Source organism: Pararge aegeria, chromosome 1 (assembly GCF_905163445.1).
Source record: "Pararge aegeria chromosome 1, ilParAegt1.1, whole genome shotgun sequence".
Classification (NCBI taxonomy): domain Eukaryota; kingdom Metazoa; phylum Arthropoda; class Insecta; order Lepidoptera; family Nymphalidae; genus Pararge; species Pararge aegeria.
Genome location: NC_053180.1, coordinates 3,114,234 through 3,138,048, shown reverse-complemented (window position 1 = coordinate 3,138,048; position 23,815 = coordinate 3,114,234). Strand labels below are relative to the sequence as shown.

The window sequence follows — 23,815 nt, the reverse complement described above, 5'->3', positions numbered from 1 at the left end:
TGACACTACCCATTTAATAACAATAGAACAATTATTTCTAGAGCCAAATAGATGGCACCCAAACTTAGAACAGTAGTAAACATAACAATTAATTCACTCAAATCCCTCTGACAGCGGCCCCAAGTTGTCCGAAGTCGCACCTGCTACCCACCTACACAAATAACGGACGGATCAAACTATTAGAACAATTTTAACGGAGAATAATTATATTATGACAAACTCCGTGCACAGTCGTTGCAGAGCTTTTTGTGACAGAGCTCGTCCAGGGAAGAAGAATTTACGAAGATAGAGACCAATTTAGGTGTACGCGAAAACTTCTGGGTGTCCCACGTGATTGCTCTGCTTCCTTCAGAGGGAGTTTCAAATAGGTGTTGGAACAACATTCCTCCGCCTATACGTAATTCGTATACAAAATTTACAGTCAATCAAAAATTAAAGAAATTCATCTAGGCTAAACAATTAGAATCTGGGCTGTGCGATTGATTTGCCAATTATATAGAGGTGGGCATGGGAGTTTTAGTTAATCTGTTCTTCTTTCTTCTTTTTATACAAATCGTATTGTATTATGTTATACTATATTAACACTTATCTTATATCTTTAAACGAGCAATTCTTGTATATATATATATATATATATATATATATATATATATATATATAATTGGAATCTCGTAATCGGCTCCAACGAATTTCATGAAATTTAATATACAGGGGGTTTCGGGGCGATAAATCGATCTAGCTAGGATTCATTTTTAGAAAATGACATTTTATTTGTGTTTTTTTCATTGGAAGAAAAATAACAAAAAGGTGGCGTTTGGGTAGTCCCAATTTAAACTGAAAAATATGACTTCCTGACATCTATTGGCGAATAATAATACTGTTTTTTTTTATAATTGTGATACTTTTTATAAAAAATATATATTTATTACGAAAGATAAAAAAATGTTTGTCAAAAATCTTATGTATGACTATAGGTGTAGACGATGTAGCAGTACGCTGCATTCGAAATTTACGCGGGCGAAGCCGCAGGGCATATCTAGTATTTATTTATTATGCAATTTACAGTAATTCTGATTTTTTATTACATTTTAATATAATCATAATTTTTCTGCTTTTATCACTTTTATTACTTAAATGGGAATAACCTGTGCTTCACTTTATTTATTTCATTATTTTTATTTATCTATTTAATTTGCCGTATCGTCACCATCGTCTAGAAACTGGGCAGCACTTCGCAGTCCGTTAACGCGTCCTACACGTCCTAACTTGCTGCTCTAAAGTGTAGGTGTTAAGCCTCATGCGCCTCTTATTACACCGGCAACCATGGCCTTTAGTACTTCCCTTTACAAACTCTTTAGTCTCGTAATATGAAGTAGCTTCCACGTGTAATTCGTTAACCACTAGCCAAGGCCGATATCTCATATAGCTAAGACCATGTCATTCAAGTTTGACGGCAGTTTGCAGCGACCCTGCTTTCGGAATCCAAGGCCTTGGGTGGGCCCACAAGTGGAAAATGTTTGTGTGTTTATATGTACTTATATTATAAGTATTTATGTATACTATTCATAAAAATATTCATCAGTTATCTTAGTACCAATAACACAGGCTACGCTTACTTCAGGGCTAGATGGCGATGTGTGTATTGTCGTAGTGTATTTTATTATTTATTTTATACCACGATAGTAATATCCTTGTATGAAGTGGCATAAAGTCAAACGTTTGATAGAATATATACTCACCCGTAAATTGTCCGTGTCTACATTATTTAACTCTTCACGAGTTCGTAAATCCTTCCACCAGAATATATCAAAGCAACAGTAGATAATAATACCTACGTACAAGTTCTAGCATCAAAGATATCCGATTTGCTCGTTCGGGTGCCACTAATCGATGTCCATACACAATCGAATATTCCGGACGTCCGGACGTGGAGATCCGACTGCACTTGATTATTAAACAATCGTTTTCGGCTGCTTCAGTATTTATGAGATACGGCCACTTCAAAATTCAAAGGGGATTTGGGGTATTCATTGTGAACTAGGGTACATAAGGCAACATTCAGCATGGCTAGGTCCATTTTGTCCCCGGGGAAAGTAAAGAAATTTCTCCTATCCCCTGTTACACTGACACGTAAATTGTATACCTTGTCAGGGGATATAATCGGGGGATATAATTTTAATCTGCAGGGCTAGCACGGGCAGGAGACTAAAATTGTATCCCTGATTATATCCCCCGACAAGGAATATAATTCACGTGTCCACCTGCTATAGCAGAGGAAAATGAAATAGGAGACGTTTACCCCCGTTTATTACACGTATATTATTTGGATATTATTTCCACTTGTGCGCCAGTGCTCTGAGAGTTGATAAAGCTGTGGGAGAAGATAATTTTTTATCCGTTTCCCGGGGATATAATTGTAGCCGTGCAGCACGGCTAGAATGAGCAGCACGGCTAGCACAGGCAGGAGACAAAAATTATATCCCCAATAATATCCTACTTTGACCTACTTTGACGGCCGAATGGCGCAGTGGGCGACCCTGCTTTTTGAGTCCAAGGCCGATTCCCACAACTGGAAAAATGTTTGTGTGATGAGCATGAATGTTTTTCAGTGTCTGGGTGTTTATCTGTATATTATAGGTGCTAAATATTATGCGGTTTTGGTATGCAAACCAACTTAACTGCGTCAGGTGGGGAAGGGAATTTTCTGAGCCTTACAGGTTGGAGTGCGGGGTGAGGCAGGGGGGGTTAACCTCACCTAAGCTCTTCAACCTGTATGTTAATGACCTGATCGTGGAGCTCAGCAAAAAGCCAGTCGGTTGCTGGATTGACGGCATTTGCGTGAATAATTTAAGCTACGCCGATGACATGGTGCTGCTGGGTCCCACGGCCGGTTCTATCAGGGAGTTGTTAAAAGTGTGTGAGGACTACGCTACTAGCCATGGTCTGATATACAATGTGGCTAAAAGTGAATACCTGATCTTTAAGGCCCCACGTAAGCAAGTGCAATACGAGCCAATTATAACACTCAAGGGGGCTGTACTTAATCGTGTGACCCAATTTAAATATTTGGGCCATTATTTAACGGAGGACCTTAAGGATCACGTCGACAAAGAACGAGAACGTAGATCTCTGGCTGTCAAATGTAACATGTTGGCCCGCAGGTTCGCTCGATGTAGCAAGGAAGTGAAAGTAACGTTGTTTAAGGCCTATTGTCAAACCTTCTACACGGGAGGCCTGTGGGTTAAATATACTCAAAGGGCACTGAACACATTACGTGTACAGTATAATAATGGGTTTAGGATACTGTTGGGTTTGCCGAGGTTCTGTTCAGCGTCTGGGATGTTCGCTCAGGAGCGAATCGATGATTTTTACGCCATTATAAGGAAAAAGACGGCATCCCTCCTGACAAGGTTGCGGTCGAGCTCAAACAGTATCCTGAATATGTTAGCGGGAAAGTTTGATTCACCTATCTTGCAACACTTCATGTCGGTGCTTGTACGGTGAAGCAAATTATATTGAATTTATTCTTTAATCTAATATAATTAATTAATACTAACATAGTCGTTTAAGATGTATTACTAACAAAGGTGGACCTTAGTTGTCTTAATAAAGAGATTATTATATTATTTGGTGATTTTCACTTTCTCGACTTCCTATGTCGGCTGTTACACCCCCTTCTATGTATCTATATTATGGTGTTCTGTACTTCTTCTTCTCCTCCCTCTGCGTTTCCCTCGTCGTCTATTGTGATGAGTCTGTGTATGATTTGGGTAAGATCTATTTATTCCGCTTGGTGACTGCCGCGCGTTTTGTGTGTAAGTAATGTTTGAGTATTTGATGGTTGTTGTGTGTTTTGTACGCGCTGGTCTGGTTGAGTATTGTGTACAAATACAGTGTCACCTAGGACTTTGCTGAGAATGATTGATGTATGTATGGCTGCTTGTTTTTGAAGAATGCTGATGTCAATGTTCGAGTCTAACTTATCTATATATTTTGTAATACTCTTAGCAACTACACCTGTTGCACCTACTACGATTGGAATAACAGTCGTTTTAGTATTCCACAAACGACTGACTTCAGTTTTCAATAAATGATACTTACTCAACTTTTCAATCTCTTTTGGCCCTATATTGTAATCAGATGGTACTGTTATATCAATTAAAAATGTTTTATTATTCTTTTTGTCGATGTATATTATATCAGGTCTGTTATGCGTCACAGTGACATCTGTTTGTATGGGCATTTCCCATAAAATTTTAGCGGATTCATTTTCTTTGATTTGTGGTTGAGTGAGCGCTTCTTTCCACCAGAGGTCAGAAACTTCAATTTTGTGTTTTTTGGCCAAACACCAGTAGACGTATTGGACAAGGTTATTATGTCGCTTGACATAATAGTTCCCTGCCAACTTTTCGCATCCAGAAATTATCATCATTACTTGCACAAAGGCGGCATTTTTCGTCCACTGGTTCTTTCAGTATATCACGTTGATGTTGTCTGGTCATAATAGCTTGGTCCTGAATGGCAAATACTGATGACTCTATACTAGGAGATACCTGCTGTTTTTTCATCCATCTAAACGAACGCTCCCGATCAACATTTGCCTGGTCTAATACTTTTTTGGGAAATTGTCCATGTAACTGCTTGTTTCGCCATTATTTATTATTATTATTATTATTATTATAAGTATTTATGTATGTTATTCATAAAAATATTCATCAGTCACCTTAGTACCCGTAACACAGCTACGCTTAGTTTGGGGCTAGATGGCGATGTGTGTATTGTCGTAGTATATTTATTTATTTATTTATTTATCCCCCGAGGGCTATAATAAACGTTTCCACCTGCTAAATCACGGGAAAATGGAGAAGTTTACCCCCGTTTATTATAACACATATAGTTTGGATGTTATTTCCACTTGATTTCAAGTTAAAAACTTAAGTTTTAAAAGATTGTTGCTTGTTTGTTTGTACCCAATAGGCCCCGAAAGAACTGGACAGATTTTGTTCACCAAAATAAATCTAAACTATCACGTAAGTAGTAACATAGGCCCCAATTTTTTTTTTTAATAAAAATTGGATAACCTTAAGAATGTTGCAATTATTTAACGCAAATCAGCCATTCGATTAAGGCGATGCCTCGGTTTATTAAAAACGGGCACTAGTAAAGTCGCTCCGCCACTAAGATAAAACGTCAAAGGAAAGTTAATTAAAGTTATAAGAAAATAAAACATACTATAATATTTTCATCGTTCATCCATTACGTAAACTTAAATAAATGAAACTGTTTGCTTAGGTTCTTCTTTTAACTATAACAATGGATTTTCAGTCCTTTGAAAATATATACTCGTACCTCTATTATGAAATATTTGAACCTTTGATTGAAATATGGTTTCGAAGGCCAACAATCGCGTAATGTGAAATAATAGATATTCATCCTTTTTGGGGTCAAAAGTGTGAGCGCTTTTGATATTTGCTTAGGAACTACTGTCAGCTTATCCATACTAGAATTATAAGTGCAGAGGAGTGTATTGTGTTTGTTTGTTTGTTACCTAGGTACATATTGCACGAATCCTAATGAAATTAGGTACCTATAGGTATCATAGTCATAAAAGGAGTGGTTATGTGGGGCTGGCAACCACTATAAATCGCTATGTAATTTTATAGTGGTTATGTGGGGCTGGCAACCACTATAAATCGCTATGTAATTTTAACTATTTCGTATATTTTCGTTTATTTCGTATAAAATATATCGATACTAGTATATCGATATATTTTTACATTTTACCCTTACGCGAGCCCTATCTACGGATAAATTTCCAACCCTAACGTAGTGGGTGTACAGATAAATATGAATCCCCTTGCACCCACGTGGAAGAAGCCAGTGGGTACCCTGGTAGCATCACATAACTTATTTGTTTTTCAAAACTGATTTAGCGTTTCGGTACGCATCTCGCATAGAAAACGATTAGGGGTATATGGTACCGGTTGACTATAGAGCTCGTGTCTCCTCCCACAATGAAAAGGGATTAGGGCTGAGAATGCTGGCCAAATGTGATTTGATGGACTTAACATGCCTTTGAGAACATTATCCTAACCACTAACCTGTCACCGCTTCATTCCTTCAATATATACCTACCTACAATAAAATAATCTGCAATATTTGTAATAGGTACGTAGGTAACCTACTGTTATTAAATTCCTAGCATCGTGCATCGCGACCGAACAACTGTGAGCTTTTGTTTATTGTGAAGGCATTTCTTCATATCGTGCACGATTCCGTTACGAAATTTCTGTTAGGATTGTTAGCTAAAAAGTATCTCGTAAGTTCAGTTATTAAATTGTGTACTGTTCGTTGATAGTTTGAACAAATCTTAAGGAATCGATATTGATAGGTAGGATAGGTCTTAGTTAGATAGTTATGCTTTTATACCCAAACACATAGTATTTTAAAAAATGCGTCCAGGAGTGTTCGTTTGTCTTTCTTTCAAGTAGAAACTTCCGCATTTATAGCATTAGTAGGAAAGTAGCGATACAATTTACGTCAGTAAAGCCGAGGGCCATTCATAGTCTTATTGAAGAAGAACAGCAAAAGTCAGTGTGTTGAACAAGTACGTAATTAAAACAATTAAAACACGACTGACAAATGTTAGATTTTCCATATTTAAAAATGGCGTCATTTTGCTGCCATATTGATTTTTTTCAATCAATTGTTGAAATATTGTAAGGGTTCTAAGATACTTCATTAAAATGTATACGTACATGATGACAGCATTGTTTTGGAAGTTGTGTAATAAAGAAAACCAAAATAGTATAGTTTAACGTTTAATAGCAATCAATTGTTTGGCTATACAAATAAATATAACATAGTTCCAGCGATACAATAAATAGAATTATTATCTACAGAAATACATCTTAGAACTACACCAAGACTCTTTCGCACCTTAAACATTTATCACTATTATCTATGGCATTATATTTCCTACATCTCATACATTGGCCTCTTTTAGTCTGTGACAGCATGATTTCTCGTTTCCCGCTGTCACTAACCTCCAAACTGACATCTGACAGTTCTAAAACTTCACACAAAACGCTATCATTCACTCCGTCGTTCACGTTCAATTTATTTAATTCTTCATACAAATTAGAATCTACCCTCAAAATCAATTTAAATTTCTTTAAGTTTTCGTTCTTCGCTGTTGCACACACGCCTCTTTTGATATCCAATATGGCGTCCATAACTGAAATGTCTATATTATTTGGCGCTAAAACTGGTATTTCTTTGGTAAAATAAAAAGGCTGTTCGCATAAAGGATGGTGCTGCCACGCTTCTTCGATCAAATGAGGCAAAACGGGTCCTAAAGACTTACAAATAGAGACTAAAATCGTATGCAGTACAAGTTGAGCTGATAGCCTTTCGTTTGAATTCTTTTTCGAACAATATAACCTGTCTTTTATACAATGACAATACAGGCCTGATACTTTATTACTAATAAAAAATAAAATACTTTGTGCTACTTGATTATATCTAAAGTTATTGTAATAATCGATTATTTGTTTCTCGAATTGATGACTTTCTTCAACCATATATTGATCGAAGTAATTTAAATCGGGATTGTGAGTAAAAACAGGTTTTTCTAAATCACTAATAACGCCCAGAAGGTATTTTATAATGTTGCGAAGTCTGATGACCTCATTCTGGCAGTCTTCTAGAAGTTTCTTGCTGATCACTATTTGAGAATGTTGAGTAGCGTGACTGGCGACCCACCATCTAAAACCAATGCATTTTTAATTATAATTTAGAATTGCCTTTTCAAGCGACATGGTTGTTTCAACGATGAGTTAAAGGGCATGATCCAATGCCAAGAAATAGTACCTACTCTATCACGTTATCAGTTTCCTAAACTATGCGCAACGCCGAATCGGTGTCGTAACTTAAGATCCTGTAATATTAAGGATTACATAATCCTATAGGATTATGTAATCCTTAATATTATAATAGGATTTTTCTGTAAGCTTACGTTTTATATAAACTTTGAACTTATTGAGAGACATCTCAAAGATTTCATTTGGTAATTTGTTATAAAATAATATACAATTGCCTTAAATGAATTTGCAATTTTGTGTAGCCTCGTAAACTGCACAACGAGTTTATTTTTGATTCTAATATTTATATTGTTACAGTCCATTTTCTTTTTAAATTTTGTTATATTTTTATGGATATAAATTAAATTTTCATATATGTACTGACTATGTACACAGTCATTATTTTAACTTCTTTAAATTTATCCCTCAATGACTCTTTTGGGCCCATTTAATATATGGCACTAATATAGGGCTGTTCTATCACATAAGGTAATTCGGATCAGGAATTATATGATCTTTTTCCCCCCATTTCCAGTTTACGATCGCACTCTAAGACACTGGGTGGATATTAAAACCTATATCTGCGATAACCCAAAAACTTGCACCAACAAACAACATTGAATAGCCCTTTTTTTGTGCGTCCCATTATAGCCCACATTTACAAAGCACACAAAAAGTAAATATATAATATTTAATGTATTTTTGAAATAATAATAAATTAAAATAATATTTTTGTTTTGGGGGTATAATTAAATAGATAAAAACCTAATAGATCCCGCAAGAAGTTCTTTCTTACCTGAGTGTATCAACCCCATAACCTTGATTTTTCTTGTCTCCGTGTATTATGGTTTTGGGATCTATAACATTGCCAATAGATTTTGACATCTTACGTTTCTTCTCATCTACTACAAAACCGTGCACGAATATTGACCTGCAAAAAGAATATTATCAAGGACAAAATTTAACGATCGTTGCAAACAAACACACAGACACAATTCCGCATTTGTAATATAAGCACAAATACAGATTCCTCACTGTTTAGGAGTTGTCGCCACTGTCGCTTAGATAACAATGTCCTTACGTGACAGTTGGAGAAAACTAAGATCGGATATATGGGAACTATCTTAATATGATATAGATATGGATAGATTGAGGACGTTGCTAGAACCCCCATAGATGAATAAACAAAATCAAACGAGCCGCCGTACGAATGCGGTAAAAGACCTAGACACGGTGTTCTAGAAATTAAGAAGTGAAAAAATAATAGGGTATTTCAAAGGTCATCTAAGTTCAAATTAATTTCTTTTATAAAAAATGATTTAGTAAGGGTGTCTATATTGATTACAAAGCTGGCTGAGATGATAACGAGAACGCGCCACACCTAAATTTTATTAATATCAATGCATCAAGGCTAACCCGACTAAAATAGAATACATACTCATATGGAGCTTCGTTCTTCAGAGCCAGAGACGTCAGCAGGGACGCCTGGAACCATCCTGTCAATTGATCAACTCCCTCAGAATACAGTCTAGCTTTCTTCCCCTCTAACATCTGCCAAGACAGGCCTGAATCTAGCCAGATGTCCATTATATCCTGCAACAAGGATACACTTAATCTCTCTCTCTCAAGGATGTATGATCTTCAATAATCATCAGCATCACCATATAAACCCACTACCGGTTTGGGCACGGGTTTCCTCCCACAATGTGAAGGGATTAAGGCCGTAGTCCACCACGCAGGCTAAGTGCGGTTGACTCCACACACATTTGAGAACATTATTTATTTATTTTTCTTTAATTGGAAAACCAACTGATGTAAATACTAAATAGTTAACAAATTGGTTGACTTAAAACTAATAACAGGTTTCCACAGAAAAGTTCTTTATAAACAAGGGTACCTGATAGAACCCAGCAAAAATGCATCAAACTATAACTAAATATTAAGTTTACCTAGCATGCAACAGTTTATCTATCGCCGTTGATAAACTGATATTTTATTTACTTAAAACGCACATAACTTTAGTTAGAATTCGAACTTGAATCGAATGCTCTGATTTATTACAGTTTTTTACAGTTTTTTTTATAAATTCCCAGCGAACCGTTTGTTTATCTGAGCTAAAAAGTCTATGTTACTCTCCGTCCTGTCAACTAACTCAATGCCAAAATTTAAGATGATAAATTGTTGATTAGTGAGTGCGTGAAATAAATACAAACAAACACTTTTGCATTAGATAGATAGAATTACTTGATTGCAACAAAAAACAAAGAAAATCAAAAGAAAAATTACAAAATTCAAATGACAATATGAGAGGGCTATAACAAAAAGAACACCCGGCTAAGTTTGCTGTGGGCTTCTTCTTAGACCAGGGCGCGATTGGAACGCTCGTAACTTTAGCTTTAAGTTTAAGAATGTAGTTATCGCCATCACTGCTCACTACTCTACACACATTTAGTACGCCATCAACGCATCAAAAGTGCCATCTATGTGCCTATTTGAATATAGAAATATTCGACTTTGACTTTGACTCTGACACATGTTGTTAGGGTGCAAAGGCGGCCTGGCCTTATCACTATTATTAGGTGATCTTTTATAGGAAACCTAAGCGTAAAAAGCTAAAAAGTAGAACTAGAATAAGTAGTATAAGTAGAACTTAAAACTTAAAATTATAAAATTAAATAAGGATTGTGCGAATGAAATAGCACGACACCGGACACCTTTTATTAATCCATTCTTTATTGGAGCGTGATATAATTAAACATTTTAAAAGTTTTGCTGTATCGACTCCCGCGTGAAGCATTTCTTCGCTCTTGGATGTCCTTTTACAATCTCGGCAGCTCTCTACACTAATGCAGCGAACTAAGCTACAGTAGCCAGTCCAACCCTCCCAGATAAATAAAGCCCCAGTCCCAGATAACCCTGAAGAAGAAAATATTTCTATGCTATTATTGCCAGGTTTTAGCCAAATCTGAATGACGCCGGATTTCGTGTTCCTGCAATGGTTACTTGCCGTATCATTTAGAAGAAAATCCCACCTTGCCTTTACTAATTTCTTCAATGTTCAAGTCGTATTTATCTGCAACATCCTTCGGAATCAAGTCTTGGACATCACACGTCCACCAAATGTCTGCGTCGTGTTTGTCAACTAAAGAGCACAATTTTTCTAGGATTTCCCTGAAAAATACAAAGTTACAAAAGTACAAGTTTCCCTGAGTTACAAAAGTATCTGGCGCAGTGAGCAGCGACCCTGCTTTCTGAGTCCAAGGCCGTGGGTTCGATTCCCACATCTGTAAAATGTTTGTGTGATGAACATGAGAGCAAAAATAAACTCGCTGTGCAGTTTACTAGGCTACACAAAATTGCAAATTCATTCAAGGGCAATTGTATATTATTTTATAACAAATTACCAAATGAAATCTTTGAGTTGTCTCTCAATAAGTTCAAAGTTTATATAAAACGTAAGCTTACAGAAAAATCCTATTATAACATTAAGGATTATTTAAACGATAAAAAAGCTTGGGTGTGAATTGCTCTAGCTTCATAGCTTAATTTAAATTTACTGGAAGATGGTGATAACAAAAAAATAAATTTTAAAAATAAGTTTGTTGTGGGCTCTTCTTAGACCAGGGCGCGTTTGGAACCCTCGTAGCTTTAGATTTAAGTTGGCGAACGAAGTTATCACCATCCCGTTACAATTATGTAAACAATTATGTATGAACGCTTCATAAGTGCCTGTGATAGGCCTACTTGAATAAAGAAATTTTGAATTTGAATTTGAATTTGAATGTTTTTCAGTGTCTGGGTGTATCTGTATATTATAAGTATTTATGTATATTATTCATAAAAATATTCATCCGTCATCCTAGTATCCATAACACAAGCTATGCGCTTACCTTGGGGCTAGATGGCGCTGTGTGTATTTTCGTAGTATATTTATTTATTTATTTATTTAACTATAAATATGTAGCTTAATTTTCTATACTCCGCGAAAAGCGATGGAGTTTATATTTTCTTCAATCTTTATACTCTACAACGTACAGATCTCGGAAATGCTTATAGAAAAGTCTTTTTACGGTATTAAGGACTACATCAACGATTTAAAAGTTTAAAGAGGGTAAATTATTGCTCTAACCAGTTTGCTTCTTAAATAGTTCTAAATGACAATGTGAGATGGTGATAACAAAAAAAACAACTATTTAAGTTTGTTGTGGGCTTCTTCTTAGACCAGGGCACGTTTGGAACTTTAGTTTTAATTTGACGAAATTATTTATCGCCATCAACTCACTTCTGTGTCATATTTTACATGTAATGTACGCAACAAAAGTGAGATGTGCCTATTTGAATAAGGAAATATTTGACTTTGACTCTGACTAAAATTCACTCACTCACTACGCACGTTTCGCTCAGACAAAGGATCATCCTCAGGAGATTTCGATTGTCGTTTAGATTGTATATTTGTCGGGTACACTTAATACTTGTGCAACAATTATTCGTTAAGAAGTCAACATCTCCTGAGGACTTTTCGCTTTTCGAAAAGTAAAGCAAATTGAGCTTAATTTTCATAGTATATCATTCCTCAAGGTCACGCCTGCTTCTATATCTATAAAATTAACATAAGAAAATTCACAGCTCTAAACGTAGTGCTAGTCTTTCCTTCAGTTTCCTATTTGGGAACTTTCAGTTAAGTGTCAGGAACTCTGTACAATATAAATACGAATTATATATTGAAGTAAGCTTCTGTTGTAGATCTCAGAAGACCTTCATTAAATCTCCATCAAATTTAAATAGAACCGACCTACACGTGGTTAAAATGTTTTCGGTTCAAGCAGAAGGGAGTTGATGAATTTACTCTTATTGAACACCAAAAAATAACAGAAATATAAACAAAATGGAGCTAGTGGAACGGTCGATTTGTTATCATTTTGCGAGTAGGGCATGTAAGCTAATGAATTAAGTAAGAAAGATGTATTTACTCATTCAAAATGACGTCACTACCCCTATACAAAACAGGTATGGGTACTCCCCAAGCTCGTTGTCTTGATATACACCAATAGGGTCGCTTTTCCAACTGCGCCCTGAAACCTTGACGTGACTGATCTGCTGTTGTCGGTGGAAGAATTGTGACTTTTTCCAACGCTGCCTGAAACAAGATTAAGTAAACTTATGCTCTCGTAAATTCCTGTAGAGTAAGTTTGAATCAGCAAAGACAATTTTCTTTGTCATTTTTAGGTGTTTATCTTAAAGACCAAATCCGTAATGAGGAAATCAGTAAGAGATCTAAAATCGCCGACATAGCCCAAAGGATTGTCAAGCAGTGGTAGAGTGGTGGCCCCAGAACTTCTCTGGGGTCTTAGAGGTCCCAATAATATTAAGCCAGACTTTCTTTAACCATAAATTAACATTAACAGAAACTGCCGACCATTTGCTGTATATTCAGAAATGGCAATTTTTTCCAGTTTAGTTATATCAAAGCAGCGGTCCATCGCGACTTTGTCTGCATATAAGTCAACTTTAAAAGATAGACATTTGCTGTCGCTGACTTTTTTTTGGAACGTGTAAAGGGGAAAAACTTTGTTATGGATGATTTTATCGAACTTTAACCGTTTACGCAGCGCACAGAGCGGAAGCTCTCAAAAAGAAAAAAAAAACCCGACGTTGAAACATTCTTCATTGATGCTATGCTACAAGTCTTAGCGTGATGATAAATAACTTATAGCCTGCCTCGATAAATGGGCTATCCAACACTGAAAGAACTTTTCAAATCGGACCAGTAGTTTCTAAGATCATCGCGTTCAAGTAAAGTCTCCAGCTTATGACGAAATGTGCATAAGTATATTTCATAAGGAATCTTCGTGTAAAAATATTTATTTTTCCACACAAATTAATTCGAAACAAATAAGTGTTTACTTCATCATCATCATCATCACATCAACCGATAGACGTCCACTTGGACATAGGTCTTTTGTAGGGAGTTCCAAGTTCCACGATTCTGAGCCGCTTGGATCCAACGGCTACCTGCGACGCGCTTAATGTCGTCTGTCCACCTCGTTGGGGGTCGACCAACGCTGCGCTTACCAGTACCAGTAGTGTTTACTTATGACAACTTTATTGAAGTTAAAAGACCGAGACGCGTGAAGTTTGAAGGAGTTACTTGATTTTAATTTTGCAAGTAAAAACTGGCAGTGGTTTACTCAAAAACTGTACCTGTACACATTATATAAGATAGCCAGTACCATAAAGATACCTGAAATGTCTGAAACATACCAAAGCTTTCTCCTTCAAAGCTGATGTATCGATGAACCACTGATCACTCGCTCTGACAATGACGGGTTTCTTCGTCCTCCAGTCCAACGGGTAGGAATGTGTATAAGTTCCCGTTTGAAGGATGGAATGTTCCAGCATCTTTATGACGGCATCCTGTCCTTCAGCTAGGACTTGGAGACCGTCGAGTTTGGGACCAAGGTTTGTGTATTGGCCGAGTTCGTCCACGTTGCATTCCTACACATAAAAATATGGGATAACCTTTACAAATAGTCCATTTTTTCATTTGGTTTTGTTTATTTGATCTACTACCATGCTTTAGATCCCCTATAAGAGATTCTGAAACAGTTAGCTTTGCCAACCTAGTAACCATAATGTTGTTCTGAATTTAATTATAACACTACTTTGTTTTTTTTCGATCCCTTTTGCGCAAAGGGTTTGACACAGGCAGCCACATTCTTACTTCCTGGTGCCTTGTATTTGGATGAATTTAAAAAAAAAGGACATTGTCATTCACGCGCGCGCCGTAAAAAAAATTAGCTATTCAAGTTTGGACAGCACACAGCCAGATATTTTAAATATGTATATATTTTTAAAATATATAAATATATATATTTTGATACTTATATACAAATATAAATATATATATTTTCCGAATTCCATAGGAAATAAAAATAGCGAAGTGGTAAATATAAACATAGGGATAAACCCGCACTCGTGTTTTAATACCTCCTATTATAAAACAGTTGCATAAATAACTATTAAAACACTTGGATGGAAGTAGACTTTACTTGCGGAATTCCATAATGTATAATGACTACTAAGCCTCATCCACACTATTATTATATTACTACGCACTATAATGCAAAAGTGTGAAAGCATGTTTGTTTGTTCGTTTGTCCTTCCTTCACGCCCTAAATAAGCCATCAATCAACTTGATTTTTGGCATAAAGTTAGTTGAAAGGACATATGCTACTTTTTATTTAAGCAAACTTACTTTTCTATTTAGGTAGGTAAGTAAATAAATAAATAAATAATTACTTTGTTTTTTTTATTCCCACGTGATTTGTACAAAATTGTTATAAACGCGGACGAAGAACTAGAGCAAATTACAGAATGCGATATTAAAGATGACTTAAAGTTTTTATTTAACGTAAATCCACGCGTGGAACTTAATCTAAGAAATATCACCAACAGCATTGTCAACCTATTACCTGCCCACTACTGGGCCCGGGTCTTCACTCAGAATGACAAGGGTTATTTAGACCGTAGTCCACGCTAGCCAAATACTTTTTTTTTGCTAGTGTGGCCAATTTAGTATAAAGGACTACGTGATCGATAAAAAAAGCTTGGGTGTGAATGATTGATCTAACCAAGTTGCTCTTCTAATAAACAAAAAAAAAACACTCGGCTAAGTTTGTTGTGTGCTTCTTCTAAGACCAGGACGCGTTTTGAACCCTCGTAGCTTTAGTTTTAAGTTTACGAATATGGTTATCGCCATCATCTCCCTACCGTGTAATACTCATGTAATGTACGCATCAAAAGTGCCACCTATGGGCCTACTTGAATAAAGATATTTTTGATTTTTGACTTTTGACTTTTACGGATTGGTAGACTTCACACACCTTTGAGTGCGTTACACGTGTAACAGAATTACCCAATGGAGGATGTATAAGTATCTATCTATATATATAAAAGAGAAAGTGTGTGGGTGTGTTCCGTATAGTCTCCGAAACGGCTGGACCGATTTCAATGAAACTTTTAGGGAATCTCCGGATTGACCTGGCGAGTAATCCTGTAAAGTTTAGTGACGATCGGAGAACTCCTATTTTTGAACTGTCAAACTGTCAAATACAGCTTTTATTTACTATGATGATATTCTATTGTTGGATGTACATGTAACATGGGTGTAGATAATGATCTTCACCCGCTCGAGAAGAGAATAGAAGAGAATGAATACGGAGAGAAATAAATGATTTAATATATTATGAGACTTAAATTAAAAATTTAATGATGTAAGTTTATTGTTTAAATAAAATAAAGCAAAATCTAGCCCGACGAAGCGGGCTGGGTACGCTAGTATTTCATAAGAAATGACCCTGTAAAGATTTTAAATCAAAAGAAACATATTTATTTTTCCATACTATGGAGGGTAGAGGTAAGGAGAGTCATCTTATATGGGAGAAAAGTTGAAAAAGTGTCCAGTGTATGCGCTAAATAACAGTTCAAAAATCCTCCACAATGGCGCTGGTGGATGCACAGGGTATGGTATGAATGTAGCAATCGTAGATGAATTGAAGTATGCCGAGTTAAAAAATTTAATGTCATTATCGACTAAAGTAGTTAATTATTGAGAATTTCAACAACTTACGTTGTACAAAATATTGTGGTAAATATAACCTTACTTCCTTGTATCTCCATACTTCCTTGTTTATTTTTCAAGCCTACTCTAACAATATTTATATTTGGCGCTTCTTTTAAGAGTTACCCTGATGCAAATGTGGCGCCATCCTAATTTAATACATTTTGACGACACTTTTTCATATACAAAGATGACTCTCCTTACCTCTACCCTCCATATTCCATACAAAAGAATTAAAAACAAGTGTTTACTTATGACAACAACCCTATTGAAGATTAAAACTATTAGCTCAGAGGAGACTTATTCCCTGTAGAGAGCCGGTAATGTGATATTGATGATGCTGAGGGTGTTATTGTAATCATACCACAGTCATATTGTTCTTCAAAGCAACGAGGAAATCGTCGGGACCATGCGCGGGCGCAGTGTGAACGAGTCCAGTGCCTTTTCCTTTCGTAACATGGTCTGCTTCCAAAAACGGTAGAGCATCCGTAGACAGATTGTTCGTGTAGGAGCAACCTTGAAGATGTCGACCTGGTAGAATTGTATTTGATAACTCACAATTGTTTTATCAAACTATAATTTAGCCATTGACCGCAATCCAGCCTAGTGGTTAGTGATGATGCAGTCTAAAATGGTAGCGAGCTAACTTATTACGGGTACAGTAGTGATATTAAACACTTACCTACTCCAAATCGGTTTTAAGCTACCTTGTACCGAAATGCTAAGTCGCTTACAGCACGTCAATATCGGTAGAATAGTAAATATGGTTAAAAACTCCCACCAGACCATACTATACTCTAATTTTTTCTAACTTGTCCTAATATGTCAAAATTCTTTTTACCTCTTACTTTTTAGTGTAGAGTGTGTTTTAAAGCAAAAAAAAAATGTGTCGACATAAAACTCTATGCTTTTTTCAAACAAAATTTACACTAAAACACACATTGCCACCTAGGGCCAAAGTAAGCTTAGCATGTGTTGTGTACCAAGTTAACTGATGAATAAGTTATGAATTTCGGAATAATATACATAAATACTTATAATATAGACAGACACCATTCAGGAAAGCATTCAGGTTAATCACACATACATTTTCTAGCTGTGGGAACCCACAGCCTTGGATTCAGAAAGCAAAATCACTGCCCACTGCGCCAATCAGCCGTCAAAATTGATAGTAATTGAAAAATTGTTTACATAATAAGACATGATGACAAAAAAAGTACCGTACTTATGGCCTGACAATTTTATACAACGAAATTTTACACTATGAACTACCTACTGCTAGCTAAAACAAAAGACTAACCTTCAAAGTCAACCAATATGGTGATATCAGCGCCCAAAACTTTCTCCAGTTCTTCAATCTGGTCTTTAGCGATCAGGAACAATTCACCTGGCCTGCTACTGAGGGTCACCACCGCATACATCATGTGGGCACTATATGCGATTGCTTTGTTTGCCACCAGGGTCCAAGGAGTTGTCGTCCATATTATTGCTGACATCTTTTCACTGTGGAATGAATATGAATTGAAAATACTCTTTGTAAACAAGTATTTGCAGCTCCAGCCATGTAGGTCTCCTTTCTACCATCGAACTGCGAGGTACCGAAAGAATCTGTACCGTTACGTTGTTGAAATACCATCAACACGTACGAAGCGTTTTGCTTCTTCCTTTCTGATCCGCACCGTAAAGGCCTAGAATGCCCTCTCATCTTCCGTCTTCCCCGATACCTATAATCTGGGTACTTTCAAATCAAGAGTAAATAGGCATTTTCTAGGCAAGCGCGCTTCATCATAGGCTGCATCATCACTTACCATCACGTGTGAGAGCAGACAAGCACTCGTCTTTATAAAAAAAAAAAAAAAAAAGGTACTGTTGGTTCGATAATTGTTTATTTTATTTTATTTATTAGGTTTACTTACAAACACGTAATTACACTAATAAAACCGTTTTTTCTTTTTAATTTTAACTATTCTATTTAAGTGTAAAGTTTTCTTAAAAGTAAACACAGCATATGAAAATCCCTACTAATCCCTACTAATATTATAAATGTCAATGTAAGTTTGTTTGTTACGCTTTCACGCAAAAACTACTTAAACGATCCTCATGAAACTTTGTACACATATGCTTGGAAGTGCTAGAAGTAATATAGGAGACTTTTTATCCCGACATTAAGCTCGGTTCCTTTGGGAGAGGGGATGAGTGTTTACGATTTGACACCAATTAATCTATGACACTAAAATTATTTATTTCATTAATTTTGTTTCATATTTAATTTATTATATTATTTTTAAGTAATATAATTTTATATATTATATGTTTATTGGTAGTTACTTATTTTTTGTGTCTTTAGTTACAAATATTGTTTTATATATATTTATTTAAGTAATGATTTATTTATTTTATGGGTATATGTATATGTGCATTGATTGATTGATTGAAACTATTTTCTGTATTTGTTTTCTTTGCCACTGGTTGCCTGGAAGAAATCGCTATTAAGCGATAAGGTCGCCAAATTGTATACGTTGTTTTACTTTTCTTTTTTTATGTACTTTTGTGTGTGCAATAAAAGTAGTAATAGTATTCATTCATTCATTCATAGAAATCATAAGAAATTAAAAAGACTCGACCCTTGAACGGAATGCCGAAGTCTTAACCACTTTGATATCAATGCTTTAATATAAAAAAAAACAATCACTTAAAATAATTGCGACATACCTCAAATGCTTCGCTGGCTCTGGTATTTTAGTCATCGGCATCTTCACATACACCTCTTTGCTTTTGAACTGTGGATCATATTCCAACTCTGCTTCTGCTAATGCTGTTCTAAAACACAACACTTATTCTCAGTTGACAGTTAAAGCAGGTTGCGACGGATGTGCTAACGTCTCAAGGCCGTAGTCCACCGCGCTGGCCCAGTGCGGATTGGTAAACTACACACACCTTTGGGAACATTATGGAGAATTCACAAACATGCAGGTTTCCTCGCGATGTTTCCTTCACCGTTGAAGTAAGTTATATTTTATTTGCTTAAAACGCACATTACTTAGAAATGTTACAGGTGGAAGGCCATGTCGAAGGCCTACCTGCCTACTGGGCTTTCACCGTGTAAATGAAAACGATATATTATTTCAGAGGCTTTAGAGGTACATTATATACTGTCTTTGAGAATTATCTGTGCAACCAAAACGCTAGTAGTTTTTATTAATACCACTGCAATATAACAACAACTTTGCATATTTTCTACGCAGTGACAACAAGAACATGGGCTATGTTCTGGTTGTCACTGCGTCAAAATCCATACTGATAAGATATTTTGCATTCAGAAGTGTAATAAAATCGGTAATGCGACAAAGGATCTGTTATAATTCTTGATAACCTCAGAGAATATCAAGAATTATAATAGAATAGCAACAATATTTCGAATATTTTTTCCGGACGATTCGACATAGATGGCTAAATAGAAATCATTGACTGTTCAATACAGAAGCATGTGAAGACCAATAAGAATAAATACTGGCGGAGAAAAAATAGTGTCTCTGGAAGGTGGTAAACTTGAACCATAGACTGGATGTATGATAAATCACTGAGTTTTTAGGGAATTTATGCATGAAAATAAAGCTTCATAAAACTTCATAAATGAAATAAAACTTCATAGCTCAACATTAACTCTAACACTGTTAGATGGTGATAACAAAAAAAAACCTGGCTAAGATTGCTGTGGGCTCTTCTTAGACCGTTTGGAACCCTCCTAGCTTTAAGTTAACTAATGCAGTTATAACCATCACTAACATTAGTGTTACATTTTAAATGTATTAAAGCTTCATAAGTGCCTGTAACTAAGGTCTACATGAATAAAACATTTTTGAATTTGCATCCATATGGTTCTAATCCTGAACCCTGAAGCTTATAACAATTTAATTAAACTGACTTACTTAGAAGATGGTGACCAATACACAGGCTTCAGCGCGCGGTATATCAACCCAGATTTGTACATCTTATAGAACTGTCGCAACTGATTCTGTACATACTTCTTGTTGAGGGTCAGATAACATTGATCATCCCAATCGGCCATAACTCCTGTAATGTATCCATATAAATATTACCAATGCAATAGTATATGTTTGTATGCTACCTCACACATGCACCTACCTTGATGAACATTAACAAATATATTATATAGCGTGCATCCTCTATCCTCTAGATGGGCATAGGATACTATATTCCCAGTAAAACAACTGGGTTTATAAAAAAAAAGGGCTAGGTTACTGTTGTAGAAATCTATGGTACCCACCACAGACAATCAAAGAGTTATAGAGACAATAATAAAGTTAAGTTTATGATATTGTTTCCCCATTATTTTGCATTTAAAATGGTAGCGGGCCAACCTGCCAAGATATGGAGGTTATTTTAACCGATAAAATAAATTGGTTTCTACACTGGATCAAACCGGCAACCTGTCTAAATCAATGTTGTGGTATCTAGACCCTACCGAAGCTAAACAATTTGTTCCTCTGTTATTGACCATGTAAAAATTATCGTTAAAATCCCGCCACACCAAATCGGAGCAGCATGGTGAGTCTAATACTCTCTCCCGTGAGAGAAAAGGGCCCAGCAGTGGGATGTTAATAGACTGATATGTTTTTTTTATTCCTCTACAAGTTAGCCCTTGACTGCAATCTTACCTGGTGGTAAGTGATGATAAGATGGTAGGGGGTTAACCTGTTAGGAAGTCATACCCCTAATCGGTTTCTACGCGACATCGCGACACTAAATCGCTTAGCGGCACGTTTTTGTCGGTAGGACTACTAGCCACAGCCAAAACCTCCCACCAGACCAGACCAGAGAAATTTCAGAAATTATGAATTCCCAAATCGCCCCTGCCGGGAATCGAATACGGGACCTCCGGCTTAAATTCACAGCGCGCACCTTTGCGCCAGGGAGGTCGTCAAAACTTACTGATAATGAAAATGAACTTTTCTAAAAAAAAATTAAGATTTAGTACGAACCCCAACTTCTAAACGCATCTTTCTGCCGTTCAACAGTTTCCAAAGCAAATGATCTAGCAATTTTCCTCGTTTGCACTGGGTCAGACGGTTCATTTTTCTTTGTTTTACTTTGTAGTGCTTTGAACTCTATGGGCAGGCCATGGCAGTCCCAACCAGGAATGTAGTGGACTTTGTTGCCTTGTAAGATTTGGCTCCTGTTGTTTATGTCTTTTATTATCTGTGAAAAAGATTCTTTAGGAATTATTATTTAAATGGAACATCTAACAGAGGGTGTGGCTCATCCCAAAGCAGCACACCTATATACCCTGCGTGTGTGCAGTATGTGCCGAGTATTTGACAACACCTGCCTCTCTGTTGAAGCTGGCATAAGCTTTCAAAGAACACACACCATTTTAGCATTGACACTATTTTCACCTCAGAACATTGAACCAGTTCATTTGTTAATATTTTTATATATTGGTAAAAACGATAAAAATAAAATACTATGAATATTTAATTAATTGTTTACTATATAAGTATCCTATATCAAGAGACAGCAGTACGTAGCAGCCTTGGTGTCAACTCAATCAATTGCGGTGGTTTCATGCAATGGAAAAACATATTCACATAGATATTTAGTGTATTATATTTGTATCACTGGAGAAGGATACTTCAATTTATTTGTAGTATCCTTTTTGCTTTGTGTGAGAGAAAAGCCACATAGATACTCTCCTTTACCGATTTATGTTTGTTTACATTAATTATCTCCTTTATATGTCTGTGGTTTAAAATTAAAATACAAAATTCATTTATTGCAATAAATGCATTTTGAATTTTCTATCTTTTGAGAGATGAGAGTGGAGTGGCCTGCTTCCAAGCATCCTTGTTGTATTAAATAAGCCAATTAAATTGTTACCTTATTCACAGCATGGCCCATGTGTAAATCTCCATTAGCATAAGGTGGTCCATCATGCAACACAAACTCGGGACCCGAAAGATGCTCTCGCTGCCAGTTGTAGAGTTGTGAAAATTGTGCTGTCTGTAAAATGTACACATTTTTGTTCAATTCAACATTTATGTTTCATGCAGGCTTACTAGCATATACTCTTTTAAAACACTTTACACAACCAGTTCTACTGAGAAGAAGCTGACAAGAAACGCAGCCAGCTTCTAAGCTACAGAGACATTTGACAATATAAGCCATGTGTGCCTTGTCAAATGTTGATTGGTGAAAGGTAAGATAAACAATCCAATTCAATTTGAACTATAAAAATCAATTCTGGGACAGCATATTTTGATCCTTCTAGCACTATTCGTCTAACTGCCTAATTTTCAAGGAGCTAGACTGTCACTATTTACATATAAGGCAGTAAATAATTTCAGGTAAAACTTTTCCAAGTATTTCATTTATTTGCTAAACTCAGCGAAAGCAGGAGAATCTGTATGGTGTAATTTATAAATTCTCCTGCCTTTCATGAGCTAAGTTTAACATTCATAATCTATTATGGAATTCCGCAAAGTGCTTACAAAGTAATACCTTAGTATTACTTAGTAAGCACTTGCGGCTATCCAATATTCTTTTATAGGAGAAGGAAGAACTAAAGGTTCCATATGTTGCTTCATGTGGGTTTGTGGGCTTGAATAGAAATATAGGTTCTTCGAGGTGTAGGAAGACATTACATGCCAATGTTCTTATGTATAAGAGTGGAAAAATATATATTGGCATGTATTGGACATGCTAAGTTTATAACTTAAAATAATAGACCTATGAGAGAAGCCTTGTAGTTGACATTAATAGGTTAAAAGCGTCGATGATGATAATCGGTAATCTAAAATTAAGGCAAATATCAAGTCAAATCAAGGCCCGATGTACACGGTCTGGCCATATATGGGTATATAATATAACTAGGGACGAATAAATTGTCACCGTTATTATTAAGTCTAAAGTAAAAGAAAAGTAACACAGACCTTTTGAATTTCTTCCTTAGTTTTATTGTTCGATCGTGCCGGAAAATCGGTTTTGGGGAACAAAATTGTGTGAGAGTAAGTTTTCGTCTTGGGCTCGACTGAACCTTTTGCTCTTACGCACGCCAAACAAGTCCATTGTGATGTTAATTTTCGATAATTAGAACAAAAATTTGCAAAACTTCGAGTTTTAAACATATTTTTAGGTTAGGAAGTTGTTATGACACAAAGATTATTGCTGAAAACAATGCTGCCAACTTCGAAATTTTTTTGACATAAAGACGTGAAGTGTAATCCACGTTGAAATCTCTAAAACCGACCTATGAATGAAAAACCCCATAAAAAAATAAGAAAAATTTATGCTTATTTCTTATTCGTTCATTTAT

The 23,815-nt window shown here is 35.9% G+C and overlaps 2 protein-coding genes across 2 annotated transcripts; one reads left to right on the top strand and one right to left on the bottom strand.

The window, feature by feature from the left end:
• The first annotated feature begins 2,649 nt into the window (after positions 1-2,649).
• LOC120626498 lies at positions 2,650-3,504 on the top strand. Its single transcript, XM_039894062.1, has 2 exons — positions 2,650-3,194; positions 3,258-3,504. The coding sequence occupies exons 1-2, from the start codon at positions 2,650-2,652 to the stop codon at positions 3,502-3,504; spliced, it is 792 nt and encodes a 263-aa protein (XP_039749996.1).
• A 3,304-nt stretch (positions 3,505-6,808) lies between these two features.
• On the bottom strand, positions 6,809-23,653 carry LOC120625725 (isoleucine--tRNA ligase, mitochondrial). Its single transcript, XM_039892897.1, has 13 exons — positions 23,433-23,653; positions 22,381-22,503; positions 21,486-21,702; positions 20,412-20,556; positions 19,195-19,302; positions 17,783-17,985; positions 16,847-17,013; positions 14,124-14,357; positions 12,833-12,999; positions 10,895-11,033; positions 9,301-9,455; positions 8,659-8,793; positions 6,809-7,767 (listed from the first exon to the last, which is right to left on the bottom strand). The coding sequence occupies exons 1-13, from the start codon at positions 23,625-23,627 to the stop codon at positions 6,918-6,920; spliced, it is 2,838 nt and encodes a 945-aa protein (XP_039748831.1). The 5' UTR covers positions 23,628-23,653; the 3' UTR covers positions 6,809-6,917.
• Between the last annotated feature and the right edge of the window lie 162 nt (positions 23,654-23,815).

Coding starts and splice junctions, on each gene's coding strand:
- LOC120626498 (XM_039894062.1), top strand. CDS start 2,650: ATGCGGTTTTGGTATGCAAACCAACTTAACTGCGTCAGGTGGGGAAGG. Junction 3,195..3,257: donor AGCAAGGAAGTGAAAGTAAC/GTTGTTTAAGGC, acceptor ATATACTCAAAG/GGCACTGAACACATTACGTG.
- LOC120625725 (XM_039892897.1), bottom strand. CDS start 23,627: ATGTTTAAAACTCGAAGTTTTGCAAATTTTTGTTCTAATTATCGAAAA. Junction 19,303..20,411: donor TATTGGTCACCATCTTCTAA/GTAAGTCAGTTT, acceptor GTTGTGTTTTAG/AACAGCATTAGCAGAAGCAG. Junction 14,358..16,846: donor TGAAGAACAATATGACTGTG/GTATGATTACAA, acceptor TTTTATGTGTAG/GAATGCAACGTGGACGAACT.